The sequence below is a fragment of the Brienomyrus brachyistius genome, chromosome 11 (assembly GCF_023856365.1).
Source record: "Brienomyrus brachyistius isolate T26 chromosome 11, BBRACH_0.4, whole genome shotgun sequence".
NCBI lineage: Eukaryota > Metazoa > Chordata > Actinopteri > Osteoglossiformes > Mormyridae > Brienomyrus > Brienomyrus brachyistius.
In genome coordinates this window covers 16,947,613-16,961,831 of record NC_064543.1, presented here as the reverse complement: position 1 = coordinate 16,961,831, position 14,219 = coordinate 16,947,613, and the positions used below count along the sequence as shown (strand labels likewise).

At 46.2% G+C, this 14,219-nt stretch overlaps 1 protein-coding gene across 1 annotated transcript in view; it reads right to left on the bottom strand.

Moving 5' to 3' along the window:
- piezo1 (piezo-type mechanosensitive ion channel component 1) overlaps nucleotides 1-14,219 on the bottom strand; it is a 65,884-nt gene that overhangs the window by 24,456 nt on the left and 27,209 nt on the right. The window contains 6 exon segments of the mRNA XM_049030716.1: nucleotides 340-514; nucleotides 1,390-1,603; nucleotides 2,009-2,213; nucleotides 8,027-8,171; nucleotides 8,985-9,027; nucleotides 9,829-9,951. Coding sequence (XP_048886673.1) covers nucleotides 340-514; nucleotides 1,390-1,603; nucleotides 2,009-2,213; nucleotides 8,027-8,171; nucleotides 8,985-9,027; nucleotides 9,829-9,951 — 905 coding nt within the window.

The following is a 14,219-nucleotide window of genomic DNA, read 5'->3' as shown; positions in this document are numbered from 1 at the left end:
TGCTTGATGCAGGCCCAAATAATTAGCCCCTTCTGAACATCATTTCCATGACCACAGTATACATTTTCAGACGTGATTAAGAAATGAGAAGCTGCGCACAACATCAGTTAAAGTCAAAGGAATTATTGCCAGCTGAAATATATTAATCACTGGCTCTTCAGAATTTGCTTATTTAAATTCAAACAGCAACTTCTTTTTTTGTCAGGCAGCGTAGATTTGGGTAAAATTACAAGCAGATACGTATATTTAACGGAGGCTACCAAGCTGAACGACAGAGCATGGGTGTGCTATGGCAATGCAGCATGCATGCTAACTTTAACATTCAAAAGTTTAAAGAACCTTTTCCGTGGACACGTGACTTCCAATTTTAAACACCATCGCCATCGCGAAGTACAACAGCAGGAGGATCCCGGGGTTAGCGTACACCGGCCACTCATGGTCCGTGTTCACGGTGAAGTCGTAGGAAAATGACGAGCAGTTTCCTGGATTTAGAATTGCTTTGAGACCGAAGAGTCTGGAGAAGACAGAGGATACAGCCTGAAGAAGGACCACCAAGCTAGCACAAGTATGCCTAGAACTGAACCTCTGTTAAGAGCCAAAAGCCTGCGCCATTTGTGTAGGTCACCACAGCATCAGTCAACACATGGTGTGTCTATTCACTCTTAAAATAGGGTCAAGTGGTATGCCCCGAGTTGGCAGTCCTGTACTGGCTTTGGCCTAACATGGCGGTTGGCCATTTGGGTCAGACAGTTGGTTGGGAATAAAAAAGGGAGTACTCCATCTTTCCATCTGTACAGCCTCGGCTGCCTCCACTATGGCCCAAGTTCCCTTGCCAAACAAACACTGACCCTTGCTAGACACCACGGGGGGGGAGATGCCCTGGGGGAGTCTCCGGTTCCGCCAACAGGGGGCAGATTTAGGAGGGCTCTGACCCCAGCCAGCACTCTAGGAGAGCACATTCTAGAACATGCACAGCCAACAACATTCCACACATAGCTGCAGTCCTTGCACCTCTGAGGTATGACAGTCCTCACAGAGACGGGCTGACTCACCCCATGAGAACATAAATGGCACAATAACCCTCCTCGTCATCGTTTCGTAATTAACTGCATTTTTTAAAAATGTAATTTACTGCGCACAACATAACAAATGTTAAAGTAGACAGACATTAGTCCTTCTGACACCTTAAGCACATCAATTGTTCAATCCTCATACAGCAGCTGTTCTCAGCCCAGTCCTCGGGGACCCCTGAGCAGTCCGCATTTTAGCTTCCACCCAGCTGCCAGCCAATCACAAACACCGAATACCTGAGGACTGGGTTGCGAAACACTGTCAGTAGAGGAAAACAGTATGACCTAATGGATTACTCAGATGAACTGAAACACTTACCTGGCCCAAAGGCTGGCTGTGGGGATCAGGCCTTGGGCGTAGGAGCTCTGGTACACGTAGAGGCAGACCAGGTGTCCGGCTGTGTAGAAGCCCACCATAACACACAAGGCGTTAAAACCCAACCGGCTGATGGGGAAATGGCAGGCCCACCAGGTGCAGATCCCGATGAACAGTAGATAGTATACTGCTGAGAAGGCGGACGGCAGGGTGATCCCTAATCACACACAAACACAAAAACACACATTACTGACCAGCCGATAATTGCAATTTCAGGTCAACCTCTACAACAGTGTTTTTCAAGCCAGTCCTGTGGGACCACCAGACAATCCACATTTTTACTCCCTCCCAATACCCAACACACCTGTGCTAAGTATGTGTGATTGTTTTGTTCAGGTGTGCTGGGAGTTGGGCGGAAGCAAAAATGTGACCCCTCTGGGGGTTTCTGAGGACTGGGTCGAGAAACTCTGTTCTACAGTCATCACTCAAGAACTATATACCTGCATTGCCTGACATTTCAGAAAGTCAAGCTATATGGATAATATGGAGGATAAATCTGTAGTATCGGCTGTACGTGATAAGACTTTGGGAAGGTGAGCTGCTCCTGCCAGAACACACTTACCAGCTAGAGCCAGGAGAACCACAGCCAGGACTCGGCCCAAGTCCCGAAGCAACTTGAGGGCCGTGGTGCGAATACGCGCTGCCAGGAGTGCCGTACGCATGGCGTGGGAGGGGCTCTCCTCGGGCTCGCTGGATAATGCCTGGCATTCTTCATCTCCCCCCAGTTCATCTTCCTCCTCGTCCTCTTCCTCTCTATGTTCCTCCTCCTAAAACAAGATATGGCTCATATTCAGGCCTGTCTACAGATCTTCGCGTCCAACAGCTCTATGTAAAATAAGCTTGGTTATCTAGTAAAGGTGACAGAGTCTTTCATTATTATCATCACCAAAAACATGCTAAGGAATATGAACAGCACAGAAAATACAAGAAAATTACCCAGTTTGCATCTTAATTACAAAACAGAGCAATAGAAAAAAGCTATTCCCTCATTGCTAGAGAGATAAATGATTTTCCACTACTTCTACAGTGGGACCTTAACCTAGTAGTGTTGATAACAGAGATACAAGTGAATTATTTTGGTGTCAGAGCCTGATATTACAATGTGACCAGCCGAGGCCAGGTGCCATGAAAGAATGCACACATAGTCACACCCCCCTGAGCTGGACTGAGAAGATAAGACAGGTGTTAATTCCCAGGCACGTCGCTGGCACAGTCCTGATGACATGCGCTGCCATTGATAGTCAGCCGTGACGACTACGGGTGATGGTCACAATGTCCCCCCTCGGCCCCCTTGATGTCACTGCCTGTCTTTCAGATTGTCATTCTTCCTAATTCCTTGTGTAAACATCCATCCAACTTCCAAATACTTGTCCTAGTCTGGGTGACGGGGGGGGGGGGGGGGGAGGGGGGCAGGAGCCTATCCCCAGCAGCACAGAGCACACTGTGCTAGGGGTGCACACTGGACAGACTGTCAGTGCATTGTGAAAATACACACACACACACACACACACACACACACATTTATACACCATGGACAATGCGGAGACACCAGTTAGCCTAACTGCATGGAAGAAACCAGAACACCCAGAGAACCCCCCCCCCCCCCAGAATGGAGGCAGGATTCAAACCCATAACCCTGGAGGTGTGAGGCAACAGTGCTACGTACCGTGCTACTACATTCCTCTGTAAACACCAAACTGAAATTCACGTAAGCACGTATGTCTTAGCTTCCTGCAGCAGCCCACTGAATAGTATTCATTGTTTGCTGGGGTCATTGTACATTGCGTGCCGTCAGCATTGTCAGCAGCTCTTCATGACACTTCCTGTGTTCAAGGACCCCTCTGGCAAAGAATAAAGGACCTGCGGAGACTTCCTGCCAGGTCATGTGACTGCAGACCTCTGGTATGCCAGTGCATATCTCAGGTAGGCCAGCTGTTGCCCAATCAGACATGGCCCGCCTGCCGAAGTGTTTGCGTTGGCTTGGTTTGCCAGCCTGGCGGTCGGCTGTTTTTCCACAGGCGGTATGAAGGGAGTCGGCGATATACAAAATGAATAATGATAATAAAAAAGAAGACACACAGGGAACTCTCCCCAACAGGTGAAAAAACAAGCTAACAGTCCACGGATGCGCACACCCTCCATTTTAATGCGCCGTGTTGGACGCTGGAGGAGGCCTGCAGGAACCGGCGACAAAATGGCACAATTGAGACCAAGATACAAAGGAATAGTTTCAGAAACAGCAAGTTAGACATTACACACAAAAACCTGCGCAAATTATTTACAGGCAGTCGCCGGGTTAAGAATGTCTGACTTACTAAAAAAATCATACTTACGAGAGGACTACCATAAAGCGTACAATATTAAAAATTCAGGTTAAATGCAATACTTCATAGTAACAAACACATGCACTATTTTGTGATGCTTGTAAAAACCTGTGGCTTCAGAGGTTTGTAAGTTCGAGGTACACTACAATACTGCTATTATTAATGTTCTGATTTATCTAGAAATTCAACTTAAACACATGCTTGTCAGCAGCTAAACGACTGCAGTTCAGACCAGGTAATCCATCTGATGCTAAGCTGGTTTGGGCCTGGCCAGTACTTAGGTGGGAGACTAACTAAGAAAGTTGGGTTTCTGCTGGCAGAGATGTTGGTGTGGCCAACAGGTTAGCCCATCCTGTGGTCAGTGTGGGTCCCAATGCCCCAGTGCAGTGATGGGGACACCGTGCTGTAAAAATGGAGCTGTCCTTCGTACAAGACATAAAACTGAGGTCCTGACCCTATGAGGTCATAAATGATCCCTGGGCATCTTTCACAAGAGTAGGGGTGGTACCCCGATGCTCTGGCTAAAATTGTCCACTGTGGCCCTTTCAAATCTGGCCTCCTAATCATCCACTATATCTACCAGGTGAATTCTCTCCTGCTCCTTTAGTTACTGTCTGGTGAGCGTACTGGTGCAGAATGGCTGTCATTGCATCGTCCAAGTAGGTGCTACACAGTGGTGGTTGAAGTGGCTCCTGTTGGTACTGTAATGTAAATTTTAAGTGCTATATACTGCAAATGTAATATTCATTCACTTCATCTTGTTGTTAACCTGAGGACTGCCCATGCGCTCAGCGTAAATAAGAGCTCAAAAACATTATAATATTTAATAGCTTAGGAAATACTCAACTGTAATTTATCCCATAATATTTTATTTTACTCTACTAAATCGATATCCACCTCTGCCACGTGTGGAGTTTGCATGCTCTCCCCATGTCAGACGGGTCTCTCCTGCAGTGCAATGACGTGCAGAGAGGGTAACTGGCTAACTGGCATCACTAACTTGCTCGTGGTACCCCAGCCTTCCGCTGCCTGGGAGAGGTTCCAGGCCCTTCCTCTGACCCTGAGCAGGATATGTAGTTGGGAGGTGGATGGATATTCCAAAACAATCCAGATTTCTACACCCCATATACAAGATCTTTCCACGTATAAATTCACAAAATGCTGCCTGCCCCTCCTTCCCTCCCTCCCTCTCACTGGTACTCCCTGGCACTGCAAGTCTCCCCCAGTAACCATGCAAAAGGTACAAACCCTGGAACAAGCAGACAATGTGCAACTGAAAACACTGAAGAAACTTGGCAGGGAAACCACAGACACAAGACATGGCCAAATACAGAGCGGCTGACCACCTAGTTTGCGGTGCCCCCTACCCACCTCCCCTCCCATAAACACACTGAAATCAAGGGCAGGTGTAATGAGGCTGTGAACTCAGCCATCCAGTTACACTATACATTCATACACAGACTTGAGGGAGAGATCATCAGCTACCATTACAGATTGTCAACTAGAACATGCTCTCTTTATCCTGTTAGGCGAAAGGGACATGTGATTGTACATTACACTCCCAGTGGGAATGCCATGGGAACTGCGCTAAGGGGTCAGCTGCTATGCTTCCTGCCCAGCCCCCGCTTCTCCCACATGGCTACTCCCTCCCCCACTGTGACCCCTCCCCCGCCCCCCACACACACACACAGACCTCATGAGGAGATGCCGCTGTTAGAAGACCTACCAGTGTCAAAGCCAACGATCCTCAGTCTATATGGACACCGTGATGGCAGAGCAGAGTCCCCAGCACACAATGGTCCTGAGGGCAACATTCAGACACGCCCACCAGCAATCACCACCCACATAAGCAGGCAGGAATCAGCTGTGTATACCGACAATGTCTTCTTTGCTTGAGTTCGCCAGAGCCATTCCATTCCAGTCCAACTTGGGCACCAGTTTGAACTGCACTAGTCATCTCACACATAAACCAAGCGGGGTCCGATAGGAGAACACTGATGGGGAATTAGCTTCCATGGGAATAACGCAGCAGCATGATCTCATATCCATGCCCTTCGACACAGATGCGTTGCTCCCATGCGGATGCTAATGTAAACTGTACAAAGATTCAATATACGAACATCCTCCCCCAGAGTCAAAACAGATCTGAGATCAGTGGAAGACCTTTAACAGAAAATGACTGCGCATCCTGCTTTCATCAGCTCCCCAAGCAATCGTAAGCACTACCAGCAGGGCTGTACACGTGTGTGCTGGCATGTGGGTGGGGGATCATTCTGGGCTCCCTTTCCACTGCTGGGCTGTGCAAAGCTGAACAATAGTGATAACTTAAGCCAGATGAGGACTTCGGCTTGGCCCACTCCCTAACGGAACATAGCCCAGGGCAGCACGGATCCAGCATCCACATCAAAGCCCGCCCATGGACCACCTCTGCAGGGGCAAACTGCGTAGAACGAGCACGCGGTTCAGACACAAGATCCAGGCAAGGAACCTGGGGCCAGGATCGATCCATATGACCCTCTGGGTGGGGCGCATTTATGCCGATGACACATTCACGGCATCTGTAACACATGGCACCCATCGTTTAATCCATTATTTCACACTGGCAATAAGGCATGACTCCCAACACCTGCCAGGCCCCTAATTTACAAAGTATTTTATAAGTGAAAAGAAGCTGAGACAACAAGATCACCTCAGTGGTCTATATATTTTCTATTTAACATCAGTGAGGGGAAACGGTTTCCACTGTTGACATATTTCCATCTACAGTACAATAGGCGAGGGGAGAAAAAAAAATCATTAATTGTCCTAATAAAGTGTTCTATTTTTCTGCGCTACCAATAATTGGGGTGGTGTTTGTTTCTGCGGTTGCCTTGGTGACGAAGAGGGACGCTGCAGCACGCTTTGGCAGCCGCGCCGAGTGCATGCGGGAGCACGTGGACGGACGGGCGGCCGAGAGAGAGAGAGAGAGAGAGAGAGAGAGAGAGAGAGAGAGAGAGAGAGAGACAGAAAGGATATTTGATGTAGAGGGATGGGGAAGCTGAAACACTGACAACATGGAAATGAGAGGAAAAAAAATCACATCAGAAAAGAATTGTCAACATTTTTACTGCTTGTGTTTTGTGGGAGCAGCTAGCGTTTGAATGAGAGGCTATGGGGGGGGACGACTGGGCATGTGTTTGTGACCACTGAGCATTGCTGCTGTGTGCCCATGCCAGCCTCCAACGCCCTGGTTGTGGAAACCAAGAGGCCTAAAACAATCGTCCTTTGTCACCAGCGAGCAAGGAGCCCACCCTATTACCTCAGCATCGTCTTGGTGGCCCAAGACGAAATCACAGTAAACACGTCATGTCCGAACAATAAAAGGCCTGAGCCGGGCTCTGGAGCTCACCAACTGTAGGACATGAACATGTCTAAGGCAGAAACACGAGAAAAAGGTGCCATGGTTCACTGGCAAGAATTTCAGCCTTTAAGAACAAACCACAGCAAAGAGGAAGTCATTCTTTGTCAGGGGATTTTGGGGGAAGTCACTGTTTGCCAGGCGAGTTAGAAAGTCCGCTAGTCACCTTTGCCAACATTCGTTTTCTCACAGACGTGTAACGTGTACCCAGTGCCCCCCCCCCCCCCCAAAGACGCGCCGCCACGCTCAGCACCCTGCAGTCCTCAGTAATTGCAGCTGTGGGCACGGCAGATTCTGAAATGTGATCCGCCCACGAACTCCCCCCCCCCCCCACGCAAAACCGAACTGCTCGAAATGACTCTGCCCCCCGCGTCAGAAGCGTCGCGTGGCTCCCCCAGGCGTTTTACAGCCAAGCTACAGCTGCACGACGGTCTTCTCTGTTTAACTAATTTTAAACTTTTAACTTCAAAAGATGCCAATTAGACCCAACTACCAGCTGGTGTGATGATGGTCAGAAAAACACAGCAAAGGTAGCTGTACATTTTGAACCCGGATCAGAGGATTTTTTTCTCCATCTTTAACGAGGGCTCAGTATTACGAGCGGTGGGTTCTGCTGTGCTATTCGGTGTGGGCGCAGGGGGGTGAGATTCCACACATCACGGGCTTCTCTGCCACGTGGCGACGTGGCCGCCTTCACTTCCTGAGCTGCCTGGCAGGAAACCCTCAACCCCATCGAGCGAGCGTGCAGCGAGCAGAAGACAAGTAGATGCTCCTGTGGATGACTGTCCCACTCTGTCCGCCCACAGCACAGACCTTCACTTTGCCCAGGACCCCTGAAATGTCTCTGTGCTCCGCTCACCTTGTGTGCAGCCTCCAATTCCCGCACTTTATCCCTCCTGCCCAGCAGCCGATAGCCAAGGATCAGGGTGACCAGTGAGACGAGGAAGATGCCCAGGTCCGGGGCTATAAGTCGCAGCACCATCCAGTGATCGTTCAGAGGTAACCTTTTTGGGGGGAGGGGGGTTTGGGTTACATACACAGGCAGACACAAAGACACAGCACAAGAAAGAAGACTTTATCAAGCTAGTAATTTGCACTCCGATAATTTATGACACATAAGGAAAAAAGATCTTAATGTTAAAAATAGATGAAATGCCATGGGCAGAAATATGGAAATGTATAAGATCTTTATATGCAACATATAAGGAAGCACCAGTATGGATTTTGCATCGCTTACAGATAACACTCCAACTAATATACTGAAGAATATTGGGGTAAAACTGTCAACATGACCTTTCAGAGAGTTTCAAGCAGCAACATGAAAATAAACTACGAAAGACAGAAAATTAGCCCATGCTAAATTTTGAATATATTTTTATACATAAAGATACCAACTACGATAACCAGTTATTTTATTATTTTATGCAACAATTACAATAGGTTATTCTGTTCGTTTATATTGCATACTATTTTTTTCTGTGTATGCTTATTTTAATTCCTTTCTTTTAAATGTCTGTAAAGCACTGTAAACCCTGAGGTTAAAACAGTACTATATGAATAAAGACTGCTTGATTGATTGATTTCAAAGGATAATTTCATTGTGGTTGAAATAAACAATGACAAGGCATAAGCTGGCAAAAGAGTACAAAATGTGCTTCATATTCATGAAAATATTTTTTTATAAGTGACATTTTTGGACAGAGAAATGATTCATGGAATCTGAAGCGGTTTGGCCCAGTTTTGACATTACCCTCCAGTCAATGTGGCTGTGTGTCAGTAGATACTAAAGCCAAGCCCAGCTGCCCCCAAACACATACCTGGATACACCGATGTGGTGCGTTAAGGTCTCCCAAGAGCTGCCTGTCAGACAAGACCAAGCAAAGGACAGTTAGCATTTCGCACGCGCGGCCAGGTGCCCGTTCCTCGGCGTTGAGTCAAAGCCCTGCTGGGTTTCAATTGGCCACAGGCGGCCAGAGCTGCTGGGTACTGAGTTCTGGGTATTTGTACTTTGTGCAATGACAATAAAGTTGAATTAATCTAATCTAATCCACAACACATTACTTGACACGGCACAATTACTTACTGATAACTCAGTTACTACTGAAGTACAAACAATGAACAAATCATGAACGAATATAGTTGCTACAAAAGGTAAAATATGCGTTACGATTCATTATAGATGAACAAGCATGGGATCAGTATTTCACTTGTGTCATTCATTACTTGTTCCTTCAGTAGTTCAGAAAGGTTTACAGAATCAACAGCAACAAATATAATAACTGCTTGAGATAAAACATCACAATTCATTAATGTTGAATTAACATGAAATCAGTATATAACTAAGACTTAGTTTGTGGTTAATTAATAAATAAGTAATAGCATGATACTATCTTATTTGTGCCCAGTCAAGTAAAGTGTTACTATCTAATCTAATTTGTGGAAGAGAAGAAGCTGGGAACCTGGCTGAATCGCAGACCCACAGAAAACTTTCCAGTCATTAAGATAAAAAGAAAAATGGGGGATATTATAGTGTCAAAGGACATCATCTGATATCTGAGAAGTGTTCTGAACTGAGCATTTATCCTCATTCTAAGCGGACAGACTAAGAGAACAATATTGCTGAGGTCCTTGCCCCCCTCCCCCCACCCAAGGGTTCCTTACAGTTGTGTCCCAGCTCATTGTCCAGCCCTGGGATGGTGTGCAAGCATATCTGGAAGGTTAGATGTGCCAGCAGGAAGAGCAGGCTGGTGCAGAGCAGGGCTTTGGTGAAGCGTCCTGTATGCCCTGCAGAGAAACACATGCAAGTGATGCTTCATTAAAAGAAGCTTATGAGAAATAACAAGGGTACAAGTTTTATGGGGTCATATTATGGCAAGTCACGCTTTCCCTGGATTAGCGCTGCTAAGAACTCGGTATCAAGCACAGACCAGGTTTAGAAATGCAGACGCCTTCCAGATCATTCCCCGTTCCTCACTCTATGGCGATTTGCCCACGGCGGGGCTGCTATATGAGTGGCATTTATGCAAGACTCTTCATGCTCTGAACGCTATAACCGGCATGAAGATAGGGCCAGGAATTAATAAAATAACGCTGCATTCCATCGCCCATACCAATGAGTAAAGGATGAGGGAAAAAAGTGAGAATGTAATGCAATTTAGCAATAATCTGGCTCTGTATGGCGACAGGGTCCCAGTCACAGGGCTACTGAGGGAAGGAACGAGGTGATGAACCAGACAGAAAACAAATACACGTCTTGCATGTGTAAAAACCACAAGACAGACTGATGCTTCTGAACTCTCCCCCCAACTTCAAACAATTTTCAAATACATACTGGCCTCCAGAGGGGCTGATCCCGGATGTCATCCCCTCCCCAAAACACACCCCCTTTTCACAAGCATTCATAACTAGATAAGTGTAAGTGACTACATGAGCAGTTTAATCGTTAAGTGGTAAATTACACGATGCAGACTGCACTTTACAATGACCAATGAAGACTTAAAGATCAACCAAGGCTTTAAAACAAGTTTGAATACTGCAACCCCTGGTTAACAAGGCTGTGAACTTTAAACTGCAGCAAACAGCAGCCAAAGCCGAGCAGGTGACCAGCAGAATTCCAAGAATGCAAATCTTGCCATTTAGCTCTCATTGCATCAGAATCCCAGTCGTCACCAGTAGTCACTTCTGCACTACTGCCCTGTATTTCACTATTCAGGTATAATTCCCTTTTTATACAATATGTAGTATTACTGGAGAGAGGGCAAAGAGTTTTGTTGTACATGAACAATGACAATGAAGATGTTCTATTTATAGCTGTGATGCCATACAAGACTTCAAACAATAGGTCAACAATGACTGGCATGAGCATGGTTTAAATGAATGGCCATTGGTCAGTTTCTCTGCAGTGTACTCAATGGTGAGAGTGTAGAGCACGTTCCCTCCATAAAGCCATCAGTTCCCATTGTCGGTGTGATCACAGAACTCCAGTAAAACCAAGCGTTCCTACTGTAGAAGCTGCACATGGAGGTGAGGCCCACAAAACTCAACAGAAGGATCTTTTTATGGGACTGAATAGCTGGAGAAGATTTAGCAGCTGTAATTAGCATGCGTTTGGCTGCACTTTGGTTTCAGTTTATGGGAACAGTGGTCTTCGTGGCCTGAGGAGAAGACCAGTTTTATGGCTCATTTACATCGTAGTTACTCTCTCAAATTAACAACCCGTGGAACACTTCATTTCATTATGCAATTTTGATTTACAGTTGTCTGAATTTTAACGAGTCTTACATCCATCTTCAATTCAAAGACAGCTATTAAAATAACGCCTGATGTCCTTCGAAATACGTATGATTCTGTTGACCCAGATACAAGGCTCAAATACTGGTATTTCGCCAACACCTCTCCTTTTGCAACTTAAAAAAAAATAATATAAAATCAAAAATCAGTTTCTGCTTCCAAAAAAACATTTCACGTTTCACGTTCCAATTTCCAGTTTTAGTCCAACCCGAGCCCAATGAGACTAGCTGAACTTTGTGGAAACCTGTTTTTCCCTCCCCCAGAACTGAATTTATAATGCTTTATCTCTGCTGGAGATGCATTTCAGCTTTCAGGTCTTCATGGAAAACGGAGCTGGATCTTGAAGGATATCTAAATCTTCAACAGCCCCATTCTGCCAGGAGCACTGGCGTTTCCAGGTGCGATCAGCCAAGTGGGCGCGGTCCCAGCCATCACCAAAGACGTCTCGGGGGTCCCATGGGACCGTGAGAAAGCCAGCTGCCTTCCATTCTGCATTTGGGATGCGTGAACCGTGGAAACAATTCACGCTCAACACAAAAGTCCAAAGACTATTTGAATTTTTACCTATTTATGCAATTAGATATTTAAAAGGAGTGGTGCAGGTTAAATACCCCACTCTACAACGGGGGTCCTCAAAAGGCTAGAACCTACAAGTTCCAAGGCTATACTTATTTGTCACCCCCCCCCCACCACTCTGCATGCAGTGAAGGCATACAGTGTAATCCAAAGTTTCTCAGACCAGTTCTCAGGGACCCCCAGACAGTCCACATTTTTGCTACCTTCCAGCTCTTCAGGTATTTAGAGTTCTTGATTGTTTGGTGCTGGGAGATGGGAGGGAGCAAAATGCAGACTGCCTGGAGGACCGAGAGGACAGGGTTGAGAAATACTGGTCAAGTTCACCAGAAGGCACTGGTGATTTCATCAGTCGTATTGTTTGGTAATAGCGGGTAAATGTCCGTAGATAAAAATGTCACGCATGCATGAACTGAAGTACTACGGGTTTTATAGCTGAAGCTCAGGGCATCTGCTTGTCCTGGTCAGGCTGGTAGGTGAAGCCTTTATAAGTATAAGTGCTTATTCTAAAAAAAACACCTTTAGCTTGCTGCTAACTGCATTATTTCCCAAACTTTGGAGATGGATATAAAAACTAGGAACAAGCTGGAGTCTGCAGTGTACAAACAGGCAGCCATCTGTTAAACTACCATGCTATGAGCAACCTGGACGGGTAACAGATGACATGACTCACAGAAACGGTTAATCCACTGACAAGAGTCTGACCCTAATTAATTTAGCCCAGGGCTGCACCCTAATCCCGCAAATCACCATGCAGACACAATAGACACTAATTCGACCTGTAGGGCCAGGAAACAGACACCATTGCTATATCCTGTCCTCCTGCAAGAGGAATTCAAAGTGCTTCAAAACTGTGAAAGAGTCTGCACAGATGTATGGCGCATTAAGAAGCGTCCCTGCTTGTGCAGAGCCGACTTCCTGCTTCGGTTCCATAATTAATGGATTTAAGGTGGAAATATTACAGAAGGTTCTTGTGTGACCGGTCTCCAAGATATGGGGGCAGTGCTGGGCTGTGCACTAGTTAACGGAGCATCTTCATTTCACAGAATACTACACGACAGCATCATAACGTGCTAAAATGAGACTGTAAGGCAGATATAAATGGAGCAGTGCTGTATCACCGTACAACACCCCTCACCCAGGGTTCTGTGCATATCTGTGTGCAACCCTAGCTGTGGTGCTCAAAATAGCTACTTACCCTACGCCATTCTTAGTGTTTTGACAGCTGTCTGTCTATGCGCCAGCTTTACTAAAACCAATGAGAACATTATAATGGTTATAGACCCAGAGGTGACTACAGTACTGTATCATTTTATCCTGAATTAGTTTTAAAATTGAGAGGAAAAACAATTAATCGGTTAATAAGAATACAATCCGTGTTTCCCTGCAGCCAAATCAGTTTGGAAAGATGATTTCAGATGAATAAGGTGAGCTGATGCAGCCTTTCCTGGATCCGGGCTTGTCCTTCTGCATGTACACTGAAATTTGCACCCAAAATCTCTGCATAGGCACCTTCAGCTGGGTCATGTTAATCCCTTCACCGCGAAAGCTGGGCCAGTTCTGAAACCCTACGCAGCGCCAAAGGGCCTTAGGAATGGTGAGAGACTTTCCATGAAATGTGATCGCAGAGCTTAGAAAACTACCCATGAACATTTTAAACAAATTAACAGCTTCATATCAAGAAGCTCGTAAGGGATTTGGAAATGTCTCCAGCCTCACAGAAAGAAAAACACACGGTATTCAAGAGGAGGGCAAGGTTTTTCACACTCCTCAGGGTTGTCAAGTCCGGAAAGATAGCTAGCGTTTGTTTTTAATTCCATCATTTCATGGCAGAATGAGATACAAGGTAGATACAAGTTACCAGCTAAAGTTAAAACAGGAAGAGAAATGCCCAGCCTATGGGCATGCAGAGGGCAGGGAACGCGCTTCCTCATTCCAGAATAATGCGGAAAGATATCACTCACCACCCCCCCCACCCCCACCACCATTTCATATTTGTCAATTTTTACGGTCTAGCTTTTTGAAAGGTGACCTCTAGCGAACGTATTTGTCTTTCCAGAGCCCAAATATACTGCTGGACTTTACAAGTCCAAAGTAAACAGCAGGTATTTTGAAAGGACGGTAGGGTGATGCTAAAGGGCAGCACAGCCCAGGCTCTGTAAGCTGGCTAGGGCGAGGCCTTCCTCACA